The sequence below is a fragment of the Prunus persica genome, chromosome G2 (genome assembly GCF_000346465.2).
Source record: "Prunus persica cultivar Lovell chromosome G2, Prunus_persica_NCBIv2, whole genome shotgun sequence".
Classification (NCBI taxonomy): domain Eukaryota; kingdom Viridiplantae; phylum Streptophyta; class Magnoliopsida; order Rosales; family Rosaceae; genus Prunus; species Prunus persica.
Window position 1 is genome coordinate 27,727,067 of NC_034010.1, and position 21,243 is coordinate 27,748,309.

The 21,243-nt window shown below is 38.6% G+C and overlaps 4 protein-coding genes across 6 annotated transcripts; 3 read left to right on the forward strand and 1 right to left on the reverse strand.

Moving 5' to 3' along the window:
• LOC18785477 (DNA-directed RNA polymerase III subunit rpc4) lies at positions 397 to 4,127 on the forward strand. 2 transcript variants are annotated; one of them, XM_020557875.1, is made up of 9 exons: positions 397 to 1,001; positions 1,112 to 1,164; positions 1,269 to 1,335; positions 2,258 to 2,297; positions 2,575 to 2,807; positions 2,919 to 2,982; positions 3,128 to 3,213; positions 3,325 to 3,561; positions 3,720 to 4,127. In XM_020557875.1, the coding sequence occupies exons 1-9, from the start codon at positions 960 to 962 to the stop codon at positions 3,867 to 3,869; spliced, it is 972 nt and encodes a 323-aa protein (XP_020413464.1). In that variant the 5' UTR covers positions 397 to 959; the 3' UTR covers positions 3,870 to 4,127. The 2 variants fall into 2 exon arrangements, with proteins under 2 accessions (XP_020413464.1, XP_020413463.1); XM_020557874.1 differs by having other exon boundaries at positions 402 to 1,001; positions 3,125 to 3,213.
• Positions 4,316 to 6,741, reverse strand: LOC18787310. 2 transcript variants are annotated; one of them, XM_020557873.1, is made up of 4 exons: positions 5,979 to 6,741; positions 5,624 to 5,870; positions 5,231 to 5,324; positions 4,316 to 4,851 (listed from the first exon to the last, which is right to left on the reverse strand). In XM_020557873.1, exons 1-4 carry the CDS (start codon positions 6,428 to 6,430, stop codon positions 4,577 to 4,579), a joined length of 1,068 nt encoding a protein of 355 aa, XP_020413462.1. In that variant the 5' UTR covers positions 6,431 to 6,741; the 3' UTR covers positions 4,316 to 4,576. The 2 variants fall into 2 exon arrangements, with proteins under 2 accessions (XP_020413462.1, XP_020413461.1); XM_020557872.1 differs by having other exon boundaries at positions 4,341 to 4,851; positions 5,624 to 5,861; positions 5,979 to 6,696.
• Positions 7,518 to 9,190, forward strand: LOC109947518 (60S ribosomal protein L15-like). Its single transcript, XM_020557912.1, has 4 exons — positions 7,518 to 7,597; positions 8,176 to 8,342; positions 8,448 to 8,645; positions 8,778 to 9,190. The coding sequence occupies exons 1-4, from the start codon at positions 7,594 to 7,596 to the stop codon at positions 9,021 to 9,023; spliced, it is 615 nt and encodes a 204-aa protein (XP_020413501.1). The 5' UTR covers positions 7,518 to 7,593; the 3' UTR covers positions 9,024 to 9,190.
• LOC18784821 (leucine-rich repeat receptor-like protein kinase TDR) lies at positions 16,951 to 21,224 on the forward strand. Its single transcript, XM_007220222.2, has 2 exons — positions 16,951 to 19,981; positions 20,570 to 21,224. Exons 1-2 carry the CDS (start codon positions 17,293 to 17,295, stop codon positions 20,992 to 20,994), a joined length of 3,114 nt encoding a protein of 1,037 aa, XP_007220284.1. The 5' UTR covers positions 16,951 to 17,292; the 3' UTR covers positions 20,995 to 21,224.

The window sequence follows — 21,243 nt, forward strand, 5'->3', positions numbered from 1 at the left end:
CTAGTAGTGAACCCTAATTCTTTCACCATGAATATTAGAAACTACTAGAACGGCTTGTTATGGTGATGACTGAGGGGCTAGTGAAACCACTCGAGATGCTCGCCTTCCTCATTAATCTTTTGGGCACCATTTAGTTTGCCATAGAAATCTGACGAGAAATAAAAATATGTCCACTCATTTGCCATAGTAAAGACAATGGCTGTTACTATTCACATAAATAGTGGAGTTTTTGCAAAAGGCTTGTTGTATTTCCATCCATTGCCATGACAACCCAAGGACAACCACTATTAACATGAGATATGATGAGAGGAATTTATATGGTGTTTTGATATGGGAAGTGAAGAATATTGCTACGTATTTATTTAAAAAAATTCTGGAAATTTTGGTAATTTTTTAGATTTTTTTTAATAAAAAATTTTGTTACTAACTTCAGCAGCCCCCAAGCACGAGCTCGGGCTCATTTTGTCTTTAGACTGGCTCGGTTTATTGGGACCCCTCCTGCCCGGGCTTCAGCAGCCCGCTGAAGTGCAACATGGGGCTTGAGCCCCCTCCTGCCCGGCCAAACTGCACAGGAAGTGCTCTAATATCCCATGTTTTTTACCCTTCAGCTTTTCTTTTCCCCAATCAAGTTACAAAAGGAATTTGGGAAGGTTTTTTTTATTATTATTTTTTTTTTGGGGAAAGGAATTTGGAAATTGAGTACCTACTACCTAGTTTGCCGAAAGGAATATGGGCTTCATTAATGACAATTCATCTGTTGACACGTGGCGCCACTTGTTATTCAAGAAAATTCCCACGGTTAAGTATTGAAATTTAAGGGTTTCCATCGAACAACAATTATCAGCGTAGTTGTAAAGTCTTTCGTTTCTCTCAGCGCCAAGGTTCGAACCTCGCCGGATTCCTTTTTTTTTTTTCTTCCCCATTTGCATTTTTCTCCTTCTTCTTCGTCCAGAAAAGCCATGGATAAGGATAACGACGGGTCATCTGGTCGTCCGAGAACGGTAACAACCAGCTCTCTCTCTATAATCAATTTTCTTATTCAATTTCACTACAATTCCATCTTGGATCTGAATTCTTGCCCTGATTTTTTCTTGGTTCTTTTTATTTTCAGCATAAGTTTATACCGAAAGGTCGCAAAAAGACCAGAGCACCTGTGCCCGCACCGTATTTCTCAAAAACCCTTCCCTTCAAATCCCATTTCATTTCATTTTTTAGAAATATTTAACATGAATTTTTCTTTTAACGTTTTGTGCTGTGAATCAATGCAGTGAGGTTGGTGATAAGGACGATGGTGAAGAAGCCAGAAAGGCCGAGGCTCTGTTTCGTCAGTTCAATGTAAGCTTGTATTTTCTTTCTTTAACTAAACATTTTCTGTCCGTAATGATTTTTGATGCTCAACAATTTTTTGGTGTGTGTTTTGATGGACTTACTTATTCATTTGTTATTTGATGTTTTTTGGGGCTGTTTAATAAATAATGGTGATGTAAAATGTAAATTTTCCTTTTTGTCTTCTTTTTGAAATTATTATTTAATTTTTTTAATTAAAAAATAGCTTTGGGATTGATTAAAATTAACTAAATACAAAAGGCTCTGTTTGGTTGTTCAGAAAGGGTTGGCGGTGTGAAATCTACAGTTTGGGTCGTATGGTGTGTTTGGTTGCGTTGTCAAGATAAGACAATATGGATATTTTTGTGTTGGTTTGTACTTTTGTTTTGGGGATACTTTTGGATATCTAAACAGAAAAGAGAAGGAAAGACAACAAAAGATTTTCCTTTAGGGTTGGCAGAAAAGATGAAATGAAAAGACCAACTTGATGTTGGAGATGGAATGACAAATTTTCTTTTATTCGTTCCTTGTTAAAAATGGAAGGAAAAATGCAAGTTTTGATTGATTGTCAAGGCACTTGCAAGATGAGCTTTAACTCACTTCCAATCACCTATTTGTAGCATTTTGAAAGGAAAAAGAATTCACCTTCCATGCATGTTCACTTGTTCAATTGATCTCAGTAGATCAGTAGCCAGCCTCCTTCCCCAGTTTTGCCAATATGTGCAGCTGAATGTAATTGTGAACTTTATAACCTTGAGTTACTCTTTCCCTTTCCATGATATCTATTTTGCAGTGGAAATTGTCAATAGAATGTGATATTGGATAATTCGGTTTTATCATCTTTCAGTAATATATATATATATATATATATATATATATATATATATATATATACTGAACAGATAATTGATTTTTATCATTGCATTTACAGGAGAATTCCCGAAGACGGGGGCCTAAAGTCGAAAAGAAATGTAATTTCTCATTAACTCTGCTTTCATATTATAAACTTGACATATTATCTGTCATGTTGCTTATAATCATTAGATTTTCTTTAATATTATAAGTAGTTGTTCTCTGCTTGTTAAATTTCATAGTAATAGGAAAGCATGTTCTTGATGGCTGAGTAGCTGAATAGAATGGATATTACCAATCCAAATATCCAGATGGAGAGGAGTCTGAACTAGGTTAATTACTTCTTAAGATTATATTGTATCTGCTTCCGATTGACGTTTGCTGTTCAAACTGCAGCTTCAGTGAGAGTTGCATTTGGTCCTGGAGCAGATACATCCTCAACATCTATTAGAACATATGGAACTGCAAAGGATGGTAATACTGGCAAAAGCAGCAGCTCAGGACTCGAAGACTCTGATGATGATCAAAGTCCACCAACTTTGCCTGAAGTTGGAAAAGATGTGTCCATGGAAGATGCTACTGATGTAGAACCTCTTCAGACTGTGAAGCAAAGATATACAGAATGTTGGGTAAGAACACAAACCACCCCCACCCCCTACCTATGTAACTCTCTCTACATCTCTCTCTCTTTGTATCTTCTCTCTCTCACCAAGTGTCTGGCTTCTCTGGTGCTTTTACAGGATTCTGAGACTACATACTATCCTACTACTCTCCCTCTCAGGAAGCCCAACTCTGGAGACCCCGGTAGTCTTTTTAATGGAACTTTCAATAATCTTAATCTTGTCGTTCATAGATCTTATGATTTTTGCATTAGCAAAAATGTAATGATGATTTTCATTCTCATTTCCACTCTTAAGTGTTTACCATTTGCTTGTTTTTCTTTTAGAAGTCCTTAATGAGAATGAATTTGGGGAGGATGCTGAAAAAGAGTATGATGAGAGCACTATAAACCATGCTGCAGAACTTGGGCTGCTGGTGGGTATTAGATTAGTAGTATTAATGATAAACATATCCTCTCTGAAATCATAATGTTAACCCTTAACAGAGTGATATATTTGATGGGATGTTACTAAAATTTGTTGACAGGAGGAAAAAGTGGAAGCAAGGATGTTGTTTGTTCAACTTCCTACCATTTTGCCACTGACCAAGCGATCAGCTACTGCAAAGGGAAAAGAGAAAGTTGGAAGCTCAACATCACTGGAGAGCACAGGTGCTCCAAAGAAGGGCTGTAGTTTGGAGGAGCTGCCTGGTGGATATATGGGTAAAATGCTAGTCTACAAGAGTGGAGCAATCAAGTTGAAGCTCGGAAATACCCTCTGTGATGTGAGTCGTGGCCATTCACCTTAAGCTAAAAGGAAACCATGATTATCAGTATAAATTTTTTTTATCATCGTTTTTTTCTAGTCATATATATGTTTGTTACGAGCTACATTGGAGATGTTATGAAAATATTCTCTCTTTTGTGTTTATGGTATATGCAGGTTTCACCTGGTTCAGATTGTCTATGTGATGAAGATGTTGCGGTAATCAACACTGAGGAGAAGAGATGTTGTGTTCTTGGAGGGATCAGCCACCGAGCTGTAGTAACTCCTAATGTAGATTCCCTCCTAAATGTGATTAGCTTGGATTAAGTGCAGCGATTTTAGTTACCCGAATTCGAATTATGTGCAAATTGAGGTGTAAATGGGGGGAATTAAGCACATGAGAAACCTGGTAATGTAGATCTGTAAAGGGAAAAGCTTAGTCTGAACATATTGCTAGAATTGCTGACGGTTCTAAGTGATGAAATGTGAACGGTTGTGGTAGGTGCAGCTAGTAGGTGATATTGGATCTATTTTAACCTTGACAAAATTTCTAGTAAAAAGGCCAGGATATTATTCTCTTTCTTCTCTTTTTCATTGTAAAATTCTAATTTTTACAAAAAGATCCAGGTGGTACATTTTACAGGTAACCCTAATATGAGCAGAGAGAGGATCCATTATTATGCATCCACCTAATCTATTGCAAACCATGGAAATCATAGTTAAAATTTTTGGACCACCACCCAATAACCCTGTTTTTAAGGGCTTGAGAATGCAAGCAAAACCTACGACTCACTTTCTTGGCAATGAACAAAAAGTTAACTGATCATTCATGCGCATATACAATAAAACATAGCTAAATATCCCACAAATCCCCATATTGCAGGCAACCTGCTAACTCCCATATGCCAGCTCTGGACATTCATAACAAAGCATTTGAAATATAAAATGCGTAACAGTGCAAAGGAGTGGAAAACTTCAACAGCAAATCATCCATCCAATGGGGATATACTATCTGTGATGTCATCGGATTAGGGTCAAGCCTTGTGGCTTCGAGAAACCACCACAACCAAGAGGACCACAACGGAGAGCATGAACGATGTTCTCAGCTTCTCCTCAAAGCGATTGCTAGCTCCTGCATTCGCCTTCTCATCGCCTGGAGGTTGAATTAAGTCACCCAGGACCTTTGTAATTTTCTCAATTACTTCCATGACTTTCGCCATGGTGTTTTGGAAGATCCACTTCACAATGTTTGTTGCTTTATTTTTATCATCGGTGTCCTCATTGGGACTCTGGGAGCTATTGTCTTCAGCTGCATATATGCAAACCAGCATTAGTCATGTGTGCATTCATTGAACTTGTGAGCATTGAAAAGGTTTTCATCTCTCAGTTCCCAATTATTACATGATTTTCAGCTTAGTTAAATTGGAAGTCTAAAATTCATCAAACCCTCCCCATGTATTTTCAATGGAAGAATTGTCCCAGCGACGAGCAAAACCTGATTTCAAGTTTATTGCTCAAAGCTACAAAATTCATCTTAATCTCAACATGGAACATACATTAACAAGAAAAACAGGTAACTAAAGCCAGGAAAACAACACCTAAAAGAGGCATCAACATATAAGATATAACAGAAGCTTAAAGATCAAAAAAACTATTACAGTCCGTAGTGAAATTCATATCATACCAACCTGCATAGAAAGATTCCCTGAGCTCCCGCACCACCTCATTGTTCATCACAGCATCCCAAACTGCTCTATCAGATGACAATGAGATCACCATTCTCTACAAAAGAAAATCAAAATACCCTTATCATAATTGTACAAAGTTCATATGATGAGATTAGACAACACAAAAACAGGATACAGTATATTTCACCCTCTGCAAGGCTGCAGTGCAGGAAGCAAAAAAACAACAATCACCTTTTGGAGTGGTTTGCAAAACAAATAATTAATTGTACAGAGTCAATGGTCTAAATTGTAAAATTTATTTATACTATGCAAACTACAGAAAATGAATAAATAAATAACTCTAATCTCATATAGTTTCTTTCTAGTAATATAAGGGTCAACAGAGATAGGGACCTGCACGGATGACTCAGTCTGCAATAAATGGAAAGCATCATAAACTCTCTCAGAAGCATGAGGCTGCAACATCTTTGAATTACATAGATACGCAGAAGGCTCCATCCAATCTAACTCTGACCCAACTGAGGACACTCTGTCCACCAAACCAGCTGAGGCACTTGAGATTTGATCAGCCACATCCCTCTCCAACTCAGAAGCATATTTATCCCTGACGAACTGGGCATGAGAAGAAGGACTGAAAACCCTACCAATTTCATGAAACAAGGCATTGTTATTAGTATAAAATAACAGAAAAACAAAAAACCGAAAAGGATTGTAAATTGTATAAAAAACAAGAGTATGAGTTGTTTACTGTTGAAGGGCAGAGACAGCGTTTTGAACTTCATCCCTGGAAGGAACAGGCCCAAGAACAAAATCCTCAAGAAATCCATATCTTCTCTCATCATCTTCTTCACTGCTCCCATTATCCACAGTCACCCAATCAATGTCATCAAAATGAGGAGAAGAAGGCCAGCTGGGTATGCCAGAATTGGCAGACAGAGGAAGGTTGTATGAAGCAAAAGGTGAAGAGGGTGAAGAGAGAGAGAGGTTATTGGAGGAACTAGGTTTTTGGGTGTGCCTAGAAGTTGTAGTTGCAGTAGTGGTGGTGTTAGTAGCTGAAGAATTAGAATTAGAAGAAGAAAGGGGTTCTTGAATTGGTGGGCCACCAGCAACACTTCTTGTGACTGCTGCTCTGCTCACAGCCCTGAACATGCTTCCTCCTCCTCCTCCTCCACCTCCCATGCTTTTTCCACCAAACATCATCTTCAGAGTTTCTTTTCTTATCTTTTTTCTTCACATACCTTCTCTCAGACTCAGACCATGGATCTCGTCTTCTTCCTTTTCTATGCAATTGTAATCTAATCTAGATAGAGGCAGAGTTTGTGGGATCCCTTTATTTGTCTCTCTGACTCCTGCTTTGTTTGATATTCTCGAGGACATGAATGGATAGGGTTATTTTAAAATGGAATGGTACAAAAGTTCCATTGGCGTCACACTTCTTATTTCTTGAATTGAAACTGTTATATAAAAATAATCCAATTTTTGGTTCTGTGTGCAGGTGGCTCTCTCCTATGTCTTCTTTATTGTTCTTTTGCTTGGATATACATGTCGTCTGTTGTTGTCATGTTCATAACTTTAATCTTAACTAAAATGCTTCCCAAACAAAAAACAAAACAAAAAAATGCGTTGAAATATTTATTTTCTTTGCCAGGAAAATGCGTCAAAATATTTAATATTAGCTTTATTATTCTGCGTGTAATTATGGTCCAATTTCTTGTTGTTGGTTAATAGTTATAATAAGGAGCCTTACTCTGACCCTCAATCAAGTTTAGCGTCTTAATTTGTCTCTACATCGTTCGTTAAGTCGATTTTAACTTCATAGAAATCAATATGACTTCTCTATTTTTTTATTTTTTATTTTTTATTTTGGTGGTTATGTAGGAGTCATGTCACAACATCGATTTTGATGGGGTTTTTATGGGACTTGACGGTAAAGATAAACTGAGACAGAAAATATAAGGAACATGCTTTCAAGAGCACTACAATGATTTAATCCTTTATATTTTGTTGTAAATGCATCTAAAATAAAACCATTAATTTTATATTTAAAAAAATAGTATTTTTTCCAAGGAAATTCCATTGTCCCCTAACCCAACCCAACCCAATACGAAACTTGGGTAACCCAACCCAATGCAAAAATTCTTACAGAAGTTTGGGCTGCAGAAGTCTAGGCAGGCCCAACTTGGCCAACCCTAAATTAGCCCCAACAAAGTCCTCGCAGGGTACTTTGGTCACTTGAAAAACCAACACTTGAATACTCTAAAACCCTGGACCCAGAACCTATATATAACAGAACTTCTGCTTCTCTGTCGTAAACTGCAGGCGGAGGAAGAGAAAGCGGTGGCTGTATACTCTGTAGCAAAGCAATGGGTACGTTATTTTCTGAATACATCTTTTAATCCTTCTGTCTGTATCTTTTTCAATGCACGCAATCATAACTTGTTGCGTATTGCAGGGAGCCTCTGTGCATCAAATCAAAGATTAGTAACATCACTGAACATTTTACCATGTACAAATAAAAAAAATAGTTAAGATTTATTGAAAGATGAAAACCAAATATAGGATTTGAGAAACTGACCTCCTTATTTTTGTTTGAAAAATGTTCATTTCATGAGTTCTTTTAGGCGTAAATTAACAATAGAGAAACCAACTTAAGGGAAATTTTGTACAATGTTAACTTATTCTTCACTATTATTGCATCCATGAGTGCAATTTGGATAAGTTTTCAAATAAAAAATGTGAACATCTTTGAGCTGTTACGGGCTAGAAAGACTACGAATTATGTATGCTTTGGATTGAGATTAGGTTGGATCAAATATGAATATCTTGCAATTTAGAATGAAAAAAGTAGCGTTTTGATTTTGCCGTTTGTTATCTCTTTTAATTTCTGTTTTACTGGGATTATTGTTTTGAATGTGATGTACATTTTGTGGTTTTGATATTATTAGGATATTACAAGTACACCTCAGAGTTAGGGAGGAAGAAACAATCGGATGTTATGAGGGCTCTGCAGAGGTTGAGAGCCTTCGAGTACCGCCACCAACCTTCCATTGTGCGTGTCACTCATCCCACCTGCCCTGACAAGGCTCACCGCTTAGGTTACAAGGCCAAGCAGGTCACTACATCATGCTCTTCATCTCTGACATTCATCCATTACAATAGTTCTTCTACTTGCTGCTGGTACTTGTTATTTTTGTGACTAAAGTTGTCCTCTTTACAGGGCTATGTTGTTTATCGGGTGCGCGTGAAGCGTGGCGGGCGTAAGAGACCAGTTGCTAAGGGCATTGTCTATGGCAAACCCACCAACCAGGGTGTTTCCCAATTGAAATTCCAGCGTAGCAAGCGCTCTGTTGCTGAGGAGCGTGCCGGCCGCAAACTTGCTGGTCTCAAGGTTCTCAACTCTTACTGGGTTAATGAGGTACTATGCACAAGGTGCTTTAGCTTGATTGTATTGTATTCTTATATTAATTATAGAAAACTAGAAATATTTAGTGATTTGAATTGCACATTCTTAATGTTATAATACATCTTTTGACTCTGTTTCTTGCAGGATTCGACATACAAATACTTTGAGGTGATCTTGGTTGATGCCGCTCACAATGCCATTCGCAATGACCCCAGGATCAATTGGATCTGCAACCCTGTCCACAAGCACAGGGAGCTTCGTGGGCTCACTTCTGCTGGAAAGAAGAACAGAGGTCTATGTGGCAAGGGACACTTGCACCACAAGGCACGACCCTCCAGGAGGGCAAACTGGAAGAGCAACAACACCCTTTCTCTTCCTCGCTATCGTTGATTGTTTCTGATTTCAAATTTGCTTGTGCTTTTTTTAATTGCCCTAGTTTCATCTTCTTCGGCTTTTAGGGATTGCAAGAGACCAATTTGCTTTTAAATTAAATTTATATGGTTGCTTTGAACATGGGTAATAATAATATGATGCTTGCGTTTAAGCGGTTAAGTTTCTTTCTTGTTAGACTGCTTCCAATTTTCTTTTCTTTCACCTAAGGTTGCTCTTGCTATGTTATGAATTGTGAGTTGGTTTTCTTTGTTTGGGTATTGGCATGGGTTTTTAAACCAAATGGTTTGGGATTGGCCTTCGCATGGGTTTTTTAACCAAATGGTTTGGGCTCGGATATGATAATGGGGCAAACCAAAGCTCAGACCAAAAGAAACAAGTAGTGTACGTACAAGTTGAATTGCTTTTATTTTTGTTTTGTTGGGTTCCTTGGTGGGTTGCTTTTGCTTTATTTCTTTTAGATATAAGAATTCTGCAGGGAAACAATTTGCATAGTTGGATTGGATCCACCATCTGCAAGGCAATCATTTCCTTGAGCTCCTCCACCAATTCAACCACAACCACACTGGCACTGCTACTTGGTGGGAAAGCATCAGCATAGTGGGTTTGCTTTCCCTCAAGTCTTCGCCCTGTCTATCTTTTGAGTCTTCAACAGTACCAAAATGTCAAATACCAAAAGACTTTTTGCTGCATTTGGCATTTGAGAATTTGAGAAACAAAACAAAGCCCTTGATGCAAAAACCAACAACTATTGAAGATCAATTCAATAAGCTAGGGCTGTGTCATGAGCAAAAAGGTTATCCTTACGCGTTTAACAATCATGAAATGTAACGACTTAAATAATGTTTTTTGGACATCATGTGAAGGCAAAGAAGCATGAAATTAATTGCAAAGCAAATATCTAGGTTGACGAGTGATGAGTTAGAGGAGCCTGCCTTGCCTCTGTGAGAGAGAGAGAGAGAGAGAGAGAGAGAGAGAGAGAGAGAGAGAGAGAGAGAGAGAAGCAAAGAGAGAAGAAATCAATTGTGATGATTCATAGGACATCCACGGGTATGTTGGTTGTCCTCCAATGTCTCTAGAAATGACCGGCAATGGTAATTATAAGCTTTGAAAGGCTTGGCCAGAAAAAGTAGAGTAAAAAAGAGAAAGATGAAACTTATGATTAAGATGTAGACTAGGGTTTTAGACAAGTATCCAACAAACACACATGAATATATTAAAGTGAACTTCTCATCTTCCAAAAGGAAATGATGGCTATTTTTGAGTTTTTCCTCCTTAGGAGGTTGAATTTCTTGCCAGTTTTCATGGCATTTAGTCTTTTCATTTGATTCAAAAGGCAGGAAACCAAATATAAAATATATAATACAATGCATTTTAAGGGGGAATATAAGACACTAGGATCATCACATTGTATTTTTGGCGCATGAATTATCTAAAACTTGGTGCAATACACATGGAATAAAAGGAAATGCTAGCTCTCCCCTAAACAAGGGAAAAACTAGGCTAGACTGGAAAATATTATCGAACTCGACATTTTTACTTATATTTTTCTAGCTCTCTCACACAGTGTGAGTTCTTCATGGTTCCACTTCACATTTCACAGTCGAAACAAAAAGCCAAGAATTGGGTTTAAAAGCATTTTAAATTAAAATAGCCAATGCAATCGTTTGACAAACAAACCCCATAAGAATGTGACTGATGAATTAGTGAGAGAAAAAAAAAATATCCAAAAAGGAAAAGTTAACGCAGAAAGTATATATGCCCAGATGTTTCTTCTTCCGCTGAGCCTGAGGGGTCCCTGCCTAGCTGGCCGATCCTTGGTTTTCTGAGGGTTAATATCAAACTCAGTTGCGTTATGGCTGAATTAATATATCTCTGCTAAACTCATGCTGATGTTCTTGAGTTGGACATATTCGACCTAAAAACTACTCCTTTAAGCAAAGTTTTGTTTATCGTGCATGAAAACGAAGTGGATAAACATCTGAAATCACAAATCTAAACACCAATTGGCAAAATATATGTATATGACTGTGAAGTTTGCTTTATCATCCTCTCTTTACCTAGAACTGAAATTGGGCAGCTTCCCAAAACCGTCCCCCCACCCACACTGAGTTTCCCTACCTTTTTTTTATTATCCCTTTGCTTTGGAAGGTCTAAATCATTTGCTTGTCTATTTCATTCCTACACATACTCTCAACCTCAAAACCTATCTTCATTTTAAAGCATCTTTTTTTCTTTTTCTTTTTTTTTCAAAACCCTTCTATGTTCTAACCACACCCCAAAGGATAGAGCATGGCATGTACATGCAATGATAATATGGGACCCTTTTTCTTTGGAATGTTGTTCAAATTCACTTCGACCACAAAGATTCACCGATATATGAAAAAAGGTTTTCAAATGGGTGATTATGATAAAAGCTCATCGATCACATGGATCCCTCTTAATTATCTTAACTTTCTAAACCAACCCAAAAAAAAAATATATCTGTTTTCAAGCCAAACGACAAAATTATGCTTCATGTTACAACTAGTTAACCCTTTTTACCCTTTTGTTAATTATATAACTTGCATTGTGATCAAAGTCAATTGACGACCTATATCAATTTCTCAACTTCTTATATCAAAAAGGTAACCATATGAGACAACATAAGTCCCCTCCCCCACCCCAAAGGTAATATTTATTTACCCTCACCTTGACGGATGTGAGATTTAGGGCTCGTTTGAGACTGCTTCTCTAGAAAGTACTTAATGTTCATAAGCGTTTCTAACAAAAGCACTTTTGTTATAAAAATTTTGAATTTTTTAATTAAAAAATATCCAAGTGATTCCTAGAAAAGTACTTGGAATTAATGCTTCCTGAATAAACACATAACAGTTGCTTCTCAAAGAAGCGCCTATGACCCAAAAACGCTTCTAAAGTATCGTAAGCAAAGCAAACAAGCAACTTCTTAACGGAATCAACGTCGGTATAGTTTTACCAATATATAACAAAACCTACAGCCAAAAGTGTGATGCTATTGCTACATAGAGAGGATTAGGAAAGTTAACAAGACATGGGATAAAAAAAAGCCATGTGCCTTACTTACTATTTAGCACCAAGGGGATCTGCTCCTTAATGCACCTAAAAAGGCATAAAGGAAACACAATAAGCGTTAAGTGGTCAAATTAGCCATCACAAAACGTCACTTAATTAGACACCAACGAGTAGAGAAGGGATAGATAAGGGTAATGGGTTTGCAGTAGTTGTTGCTAGTCCTATTGTTTTCCCTCCTAAAAGATGAACCACTTTTGAGACGCATCATTTGCAACTTAATGATATTTTGGTTTGGTTGCATATATATGTCTCATTCTTCAGAATTTAGGAAAGGTTTGGTAACAATATATATACTAATTAAGAAATTGAAATTAGAGTGCCCTTTAATTTACGTTTAAGGGAATATTTATACCAAATGCGTCCTTCTAATCAAGCATATACCTCTGTAGTTACATCTTAATTGAGTGGTGAACAAGATTATTGTATTTTGTACATGATTGATACGTGTCCTCCACTTTATAAATTGTATTAGTTATGGACTATGTTGTTGAAGGAGATATATTAGCCTTTAGGTCCAAATCTTTGACTTAGAGGGGTCTCACATGCTGATATCTCACTCACTCACCTTCAAACCCTAATAATTCTGTTCTCCACTAATTAGAAAGTGTATGCTATTATAACTTATATGAAGAAAAAAAGGGCATACGAGAAAAGTTTATATTCACCAAGTTAGAAAATAAAAGAGAAGATATAAATTAGGCAGATTAGCCAGGATAATTTAGGCAGATTGTCAGGGACAATTTTTTCACCAAGTTAGCAAATAAAATAGAAGATATAAATTAGGCAGATTAGCCGAGACAATTTTTTCCTTCCGTTTGGTGAGTTCGATTATAACTAAAAATGATTAATTTAGAATAATATATTCACAAAATTACAAAGAGCAAGCAATTGACCAAAAATGAATAGAGGGGAGGGGAGGTGACTGATTGAGTTGTAGGACTGCAAGATCTGTGTTTTTTTCTTCTGCAGAAAGAATGAAAGTGGGGTCGTTGTTTTACTCTCATTTACTCTTTATTCTCGAGTATGTTTTCAATTTTTCAATCATTATGTCATTGGAGCCCACTCGGTAAATTCGTATACAAAATTTAATCTAGACTCTCTCCCTTCTCCCCTAGTTAGAGCGCCGTCTGCTTTGGTTTGGGCCATGCTGGTTTCTAGTATTTGTACATCAGCCACGGACGTTTCATGTTTGGGCCCTTTGCCATGTGCACAGACCTCACCATTTCTATTGTTTCTTTATTTACATAAAGAAATTGAATGGAACTTTTCAAAGTTGACCATGCTGCTACTGAATGTGGTCCTGCTAGTCATAACCCCGTGCTTAGCCACACCCTATTCAGGGCGATTAGAATAAGGGGTTATAATGAGAGGGTCTTTAATAACCGTTCGATTCAGTACAGGATTATAACTGAACTATTAGATTGTAATCCCTCAACACAGCGTCTCATTACAGAAGCTCCCCACACTACCATATCATGAACTAATTAAGAACAAAGTTTTTTGTGTTTAAATTTAATTTAGGAGCAAAGGGTTTTATTTTATTTTATTTTATAAAAAACATACAATGAATTCATGAAAAGCAAGCCACAAACTGAATCTTTTTTTGTTCTTTTGCATTTGTGTGGCAATTGCTGCATGGGGCTCTGGCATCAGCCTTAAAATTTGGCACTAAGGGCCAACAGAAAACGCCACTGCCAGTGCCAGATTACAACGTTTTGGTAGTTTGTTTATTTCGAAACTCGTTAAGCATGCATGTTTGTTTGTACAACTCCCAGAATTCGATTTATCCAAAGTACAACATACAACAGTCACGTTGAACTTGCATAAATTGACAAAACTCTGAAAACCACCTGTTGATGGTTATTGTTCAATTTCTCGAATACAACAAAAACCACCCTCCTTTGTTTTTTTTTTCCTCCCGGTTCTAAATAAATACAAATTTTTATATCCCAAAAATATGAAAATAAAAAGTAAGGTCATGTCATGTATACATATACTCACTCTGTTTATTTTTGTTTGGGAAAAGATTTGGTAATATACTTTGTTAGAGTAGGAGGAGAACGATAAATTATTGTATGATTACGTGATATAATTTATCTGCAAGTTTTAATATAAACGAACAATATAAAAATATTAGTAAATATTTACTTATATTATTATAACACGTACACAAATTATTTACTGGAGAAGGCGAAGGGACAGAATCGTCAGGAAAAAGAAAGTGGGGGGGGCAACCGTTAGGGCGGAAATTGAGATGAAATCACGCGCTGGCGTGGAGGCAAAGTGGACCTAGCTCATCATGCCTCATGCTTCTTATGCCGAAGTGGTAGGGCCACTGCCCTCACACGCCTCTCACCCAGGGCATGCTCTCGCACGTGCCCTTTTCCATTTTTAACCATCCATTTTCAATTTCTTAATTTTATTATCTTCTTTATACTAACTTCACGAAGAAAGACAAGGCTGTTGTTCACTTACATAAACCCACTACGACGACGACTCCCTCCCTACGAGACAAGACGACAAGTGAAGGGTATGAAGGAGACAAAGTGATTCTGGGCCCCACTTTAGCACTCTCACACTCTCTCTTCCCTATTGGGCCCCACCTGGCCACCCCCACCGTTTCCATGGGCCCCATGGCCTGGCCTGCTCTTTTTTTTCCTCTACGGGCCAAGGTTATATATGTTCCTTCTAATTTTCTAAAGGGTGTAATAGTAAATTCGAGATTGAAAAAAAAATACTAAAATTCAATAATTAATGCATGGAAAGAATAAGAAAAACATTCCATGTCCCTTTCAAATTTCTCCTCTTTTCTTTGACGTTGATCTGGTATTACCTCTTTGGCTCATGTGAGGTAAATAATTTGTTGTTTTGCTTTTTTTATTTAACGGAAATGAAAAGAAAAAAAAAAACTTACTTGGGTCTGTGGCTCTCAGCACGCGCTGTTATAAAGGAATGCATGCATAAAGCAAGGGTGCGCTTAGAATTTGAATGTCCCAAAGTACCCTCAAAGAAGGCGACTATACATATGTACGTTTTTCCTCCTAACACACTTTATTTATTTATTTTTCCTTTTACTTTGTTTCGTTTATTTTTCTCTTTTGGGCAACCATTATTTAATCTGCGTTCAGTTTGGAATTTGGAAAAGAGATCTTAGTTCCTTCCATATTGGTTAGAAAGAGAGGGAGTCGGCTTACGAAAGCTTAACTTGTAGTTCTTCAACTTCAAAACTCTGAATATTCTTCTCACTTTAGTTAACTAAACTAAAATTATATTTTGATCTGAATGCGAGAGGTAATTTGTTTTACGCATCGGCTTTCTCATGAGTCATTTGATCATATTTTACGTTAAGAATTGGATATAGAAGATTCTTCAATAAGTATTTTATGTTAAGAATCTCAACCATGTATGTATGATGTATATTAAATCGACCAATAGATCTAATGAATGCAATTCAACGACCGAAATAAAAAACACGTAACTAATGCTTAACTTCAATGCTTATTGAAGAATCTCCCTAATAAACATGACCTATCCACAAATGTTGTATTATAAAAGAAAAAGAATGTGCTTAAACTTGGACAATATTTTAACCCACTTTTTACCCCTTCCAAAGTTCCAATAATATCATCGATAATCGCGTAAGTAATCAAGAAAAAAGCTGTTTAGTGTAAGTATTAGCATAACCGGGATTTGAGAAGATGATTGTGTTTGAAGCTTTATTCTTATCGTAATATATACTTTAACAAGATTAATGATACAAAGTAAATAATTTGCCATCATCATGCCAAAACTTTATCCAAGTCAAAATGAGTAGAAAAGCAACCCAAATAACCAGTATATGCGGTATAATATTTTAATGCACATTCATCTCAGAGAAGAGATCTTGCTTCAATTTATTTAATTACCATCCTAGAAATCTCAGTGGATCGACCGTCTCTGCCAAAAAACAAAAAGGAAAAAGAAAAACACAAGTGGGATTTTCTTGAATTTCAAACATCCGCGCCAACTTGTTTCATACTGGGTTTTTTGTAAAGCACACTCATAGAGTGACAGCGGCATGTCATGTAAATTATGACAACCCACTTATGATGTGCCATGTCCTGCATAGAATTCCTTTGGGCTTTAATTTTTGGATGATTGGGTTTTTTAAATGGCTTAAATCATTTAGCATCCTCAATTTTAATACAGGGAGCAATATTCATATTCAAATATACTCTTCTTTTTTTTTTTTTTGTTGTTGTCAATACCATACTTTTGTATGAAGGTATAAATAACATTATCATTGTAGCAATATCATCTGTATAATTACAAAAATTTAATCCGAATATGTAACGTTGCGATTTGTTTATGTTTGAAATCGTTTAAAATTTCGTTTATATTTAGTAATTAGAAACTTTGTAAGTTAATTATTTGAATCATGTGTACCATAAAATTTATCTCAATAATATATCTCCAATGGAACCAAGAAAACAATCTGAGTCATGAAAGTCTACAAATGTGGATAAGGCTCTAAATTCAGTTAAAACTCAAACTCGTTTGTAATATTTGAACCTGAAATGAAAATGTTAGGAAGGGAAAAGAAAAAGGAAAGAACAAAGAAAAGAGAAAAGGAATGAGAAATTGTTTAAAAAATGGTAGGAGAATATGGTGGGAAATTGGAATGACTTTCTTGGATCCTGTGAGAGACATTTGTCACTACTAACATAACAATACTTGCCAATTTGTTAGACACAAAGATAAAGGAAACCAAGGAATGATGAAAAGTAGAAGCAAAAGAAAAGGAAAAAGAAATCCCAATAAAACCAAAAGTATAGGCGGATATCAGACAAAGGTAGAATACTACTGAGAGAGGGAGAGAGAGAGCAACAGCCATTGAGAACCAAGATTATTAGCATACATTGGTACTTTGTAACAGTAGAACTAAAGAATAAGGAAGGAGAAGAAGTAGTTTTGCTTCTCTCTCTCTCTCTCTCTCTCTCTCTCTCTCCCATTCAAGTTTCAATCTTATTATTAGCCCACCAAGAAAACACACTGAAGCAATCATCATCATGATGAAACACCCTCTGCACCCAGCAGCACTCCTGAAAAGCATTTCTCTCTGTCATCAAAACCTTTCTTCCCTTAAATTTACCAACACTCTCCCAGTCTCACCCAGCACACCCACAACCCCAAAACCATGAAAAAACTTTCTTCTTCTTCTCTCTCTCTCTTTCCCTTCATCACATTCTTCTTCTTCTTCTTCTTTCTCCAAACCTCCACAGTCCTCTGTTCTCCTCCACCTCAGTCTTTCCAACTCAGTGCTCTGATTTCCCTTAAATCCTCCCTCAAAGACCCTCTCTCCACCTTCCATGACTGGGTGGTTCCCAGTACTTCCCACCCAAACGACCCCGTTTGGTGTTCATGGTCTGGCGTCAAATGCCACCCCAACACCTCCCAAATCGTCACCCTCGACCTCTCTCAACGCAACCTCTCCGGCCTAATCCCACCACAAATTCGCTACTTGTCTTCCCTAATTCACCTCAATTTCAGCAGAAACAAGTTCAGCGGGCCTCTGCAACCCGCCATTTTCCAACTCAGCAACCTCAGAATCCTCGACATAAGCCACAACGACTTCAACTCAACTTTCCCACCTGGGATTTCAAAGCTCACCTTCTTGAGAATCTTCACTGCTTACAGCAACAGCTTCACCGGCCCCTTGCCCCAAGAGTTCATCAAACTCCGATTCTTGGAGCAGCTCAACCTCGGCGGAAGCTATTTCGACGGCGAAATCCCAGAAGGCTATGGAACTTTCCCGAGACTTCAGTTCCTCTACCTCGCCGGAAATGTTCTTAAGGGCCCAATTCCACCGCAACTGGGCCTTCTGTCGGAGCTGACCCGAATGGAGATCGGGTACAATCAGCTTTCAGGTGAAGTTCCTGTAGAATTGGTTCTGTTGTCGAATCTCACGTACTTGGACATCTCCAATAACTTTCTCTCCGGATCGCTCCCGCCAGAGCTCGGCAACTTAACCAGGCTCGACACATTGTTACTCTTCAAGAATCGATTTTCAGGCACAATCCCACAAAGTCTTGGGCTTTTACAAGGTCTCAAGTCGCTCGATTTGTCCGATAATGGGCTCAACGGCTCAATCCCACCAGGAATTGCTACGTTGAAGGAGCTTACAATGATAAGTTTAATGGACAACTTTCTGGTTGGTGAAATCCCAGACAAAATCGGAGAGCTACCCAACTTGGAACACTTGCTTCTTTGGAACAATTCACTGACAGGCGTCCTTCCCCAGAGCTTAGGCTTCAGTGAGAAGCTTGTGAGGGTCGATGTCTCGTCCAACTCTCTCACCGGTCCAATCCCTCCAAATCTCTGCAGAGGCAACAAGCTCGTCAAGCTCCTACTCTTCTCAAACAAGTTCATCAACCCCCTCCCAAACACCTTAACCAACTGCACTTCCCTGTTACGCTTCCGAATCCAGAACAATCAAATCAACGGGTCGATTCCGACGGGTTTTGGGTTCTTGCCCAATTTGACTTATGTTGACCTCAGCAGCAACAACTTCACCGGTACCATCCCTGAAGATCTCGGCAATGCCGAAAACCTCGCGTATTTGAACATTTCCCAGAACCCACTTCACACAGTCCTTCCATCAAACATATGGAAAGCAAAAAACCTCCAGATCTTCTCCGCCAGCTCGAGCAAGCTCACAGGTAAAATCCCAGACTTCATTGGTTGCAGAAACTTCTACAGGATCGAGCTTCAACGTAACGATTTTAACGGCACAATTCCCTGGGACATTGGCCACTGCGAGAAGCTTCTCTACTTGAACCTGAGCCGTAATTCGCTGACCGGCATTATACCATGGGAAATCTCCGCTTTGCCCTCCATCACCGACCTCGATCTCTCGCATAATTTTCTCTCCGGTACGATCCCTTCAAACTTTGAGAACTGCAGTACGTTGGAGACTTTCAACGTTTCGTTTAATTTGTTAACCGGTCCGATACCCGCGTCCGGTTCGATTTTCCCGAATCTCCACCCGACGTCGTTTACGGGGAATGAGGGCCTGTGCGGCGGCGTTTTGGCGAAGCCCTGTGCGGCTGACACGTTGTCGGCTGGAGCGGTGGAGGTTCGCGGTCACGAGCAGCCGAAGAAGACGGCCGGCGCGATAGTTTGGATCATGGCGGCCGCGTTTGGTATCGGGCTTTTTGTTCTCGTCGCGGGGACCCGCTGCTTTCACGCGAACTACAGCCGTCAGATGGACGAGAGTCAGCAGATCGGACCGTGGAAACTGACTGCTTTCCAGCGGTTGAATTTTACCGCGGATGATGTGCTGGAATGTTTGGAGATGAGCGATAAGATTATAGGGATGGGATCCACTGGGACGGTGTACAGAGCGGAGATGCCAGGTGGCGAGATCATAGCGGTGAAGAAGCTGTGGGGGAAGCAGAAGGAGAACAGCAGCATCCTGATCAGACGGAGGAGAGGGGTGTTGGCGGAGGTGGAGGTGTTGGGGAACGTGAGGCACAGGAACATAGTGAGATTGTTAGGGTGCTGCTGCAACAGGGACTGCACCATGCTGCTCTACGAGTACATGCCTAATGGGAACTTGGACGATTTGTTGCATGGGAAAAACAAGGCGCAAAATTTGGTGGCGGATTGGGTTACGAGGTACAAGATAGCGCTTGGTGTGGCTCAGGGGATTTGTTATCTTCACCACGACTGCGACCCGGTGATCGTGCACCGCGATCTAAAGCCGAGCAATATTTTGTTGGACGGTGAAATGGAGGCCAGAGTGGCGGATTTTGGGGTGGCCAAGCTGATCCAGAGCGATGAGTCCATGTCCGTCATCGCCGGCTCCTATGGCTACATTGCGCCAGGTGCGTTTATTGGTCATTATTTATTTATTTAATAATTTGTTGGGTTAGATTATGGTATGTTGCTATTATGCGCGGGAAGAAGGGGTTGACCTGTGGCGTACGTTAGTGAGGTAGTACTTGTTTTTGTTCGTTATTAGGTTTTGGATTTGTTTGGTTAAAGTTCGTCTTGTAGGGTGACGAAATCTGAATTATCTAGTGTGTTAGGTGGATGAGGCAGGGAATTAACATATAAATCTTCTTCTTTATCTCTATCTAAAAAGCACTAGTCACTTACCAAATTCCAAATTGTAATTAATACACAATCCAAATGGCAATATTGGTCGGTCGGTCGGTCCAATTGGTCAAAAGTGTTCTCTTTCGGTCCCCTGTATATATATATATATATATATATATATATATATATATTTTAAATAACTGTTACTTACATTACATCAATACAAAGCAAAAGGTTAAAAACAGTATTAAAAAAAAAAAGAAAAAAAAAAGGGAGAGGTTGACATAGATGTCCACAAATCCATTTTTGGGCCATGCAATTTCCATTTCAAATGTGGTTAATTAAATTAACATTGTTGTGTTTTGCTTTTGCAGAATATGCTTATACCCTACAAGTGGATGAAAAGAGTGATATATACAGCTATGGGGTGGTTTTGATGGAGATTTTAAGCGGCAAGAGATCAGTGGACGCAGAGTTTGGAGATGGAAACAGCATTGTGGATTGGGTTAGGACCAAGATCAAGACCAAAGACGGGATCAATGACGTGCTGGACAAGAATGCCGGGGCGGGTTGTGCGCCGGTGAGGGAGGAGATGATGCAAATGCTCAGAATTGCGCTGCTTTGCACCAGCAGGAACCCGGCGGACCGGCCGTCTATGAGGGACGTGGTATTGATGCTGCTTGAAGCGAAGCCCAAGAGGAAGTTGCTGGCTAGTGTTGGCGGCCGTGATCATAATGGGGTTGGTGGGGGTGGAGCTGATGATATTCCTTTGCCACAAAAGCCATCGGCTGAATGTTAATAGGATTCACTTTTAAGCCTTGAGGGGTTTTAATTTCTTCTCTCTCTCTCTTTTTTTTTTTTGGGTTTTTTTTTGTTAATTTTCAAATGGTGGGGGGATTGGTATAGGAGAAGCATTTTCTTGCTTTACTTTATTTCAATGGAATTTTCTCAAAGTGTTACGTACTGTTTTGCTCTTATGGTTTTTGTTGTTGACGTACGTGTATAAATATAAGTGAGTATTTCCATGGTGGTAGAGTTTAAAGAATAA

What these genes read in the sequence shown, in the direction of transcription:
- LOC18785477 (XM_020557874.1), top strand. Translation starts at nt 960, where the DNA reads ATGGATAAGGATAACGACGGGTCATCTGGTCGTCCGAGAACG. An exon ending in AGAGCACCTGTGCCCGCACC is followed by an intron (nt 1,165 to 1,268) that starts GTATTTCTCAAA and finishes GAATCAATGCAG; the next exon opens with TGAGGTTGGTGATAAGGACG. An exon ending in GCCCAACTCTGGAGACCCCG is followed by an intron (nt 2,983 to 3,124) that starts GTAGTCTTTTTA and finishes TTTTTCTTTTAG; the next exon opens with AAGTCCTTAATGAGAATGAA.
- LOC18787310 (XM_020557873.1), bottom strand. Translation starts at nt 6,430, where the DNA reads ATGATGTTTGGTGGAAAAAGCATGGGAGGTGGAGGAGGAGGAGGAGGA. An exon ending in GCTGTCTCTGCCCTTCAACA is followed by an intron (nt 5,871 to 5,978) that starts GTAAACAACTCA and finishes TGAAATTGGTAG; the next exon opens with GGTTTTCAGTCCTTCTTCTC. An exon ending in CAGGGAATCTTTCTATGCAG is followed by an intron (nt 4,852 to 5,230) that starts GTTGGTATGATA and finishes GCATATATGCAG; the next exon opens with CTGAAGACAATAGCTCCCAG.
- LOC109947518 (XM_020557912.1), top strand. An exon ending in TAGGTTACAAGGCCAAGCAG is followed by an intron (nt 8,343 to 8,447) that starts GTCACTACATCA and finishes TCCTCTTTACAG; the next exon opens with GGCTATGTTGTTTATCGGGT. An exon ending in ACTCTTACTGGGTTAATGAG is followed by an intron (nt 8,646 to 8,777) that starts GTACTATGCACA and finishes TGTTTCTTGCAG; the next exon opens with GATTCGACATACAAATACTT.
- LOC18784821 (XM_007220222.2), top strand. Translation starts at nt 17,293, where the DNA reads ATGAAAAAACTTTCTTCTTCTTCTCTCTCTCTCTTTCCCTTCATCACA. An exon ending in CTATGGCTACATTGCGCCAG is followed by an intron (nt 19,982 to 20,569) that starts GTGCGTTTATTG and finishes TTGCTTTTGCAG; the next exon opens with AATATGCTTATACCCTACAA.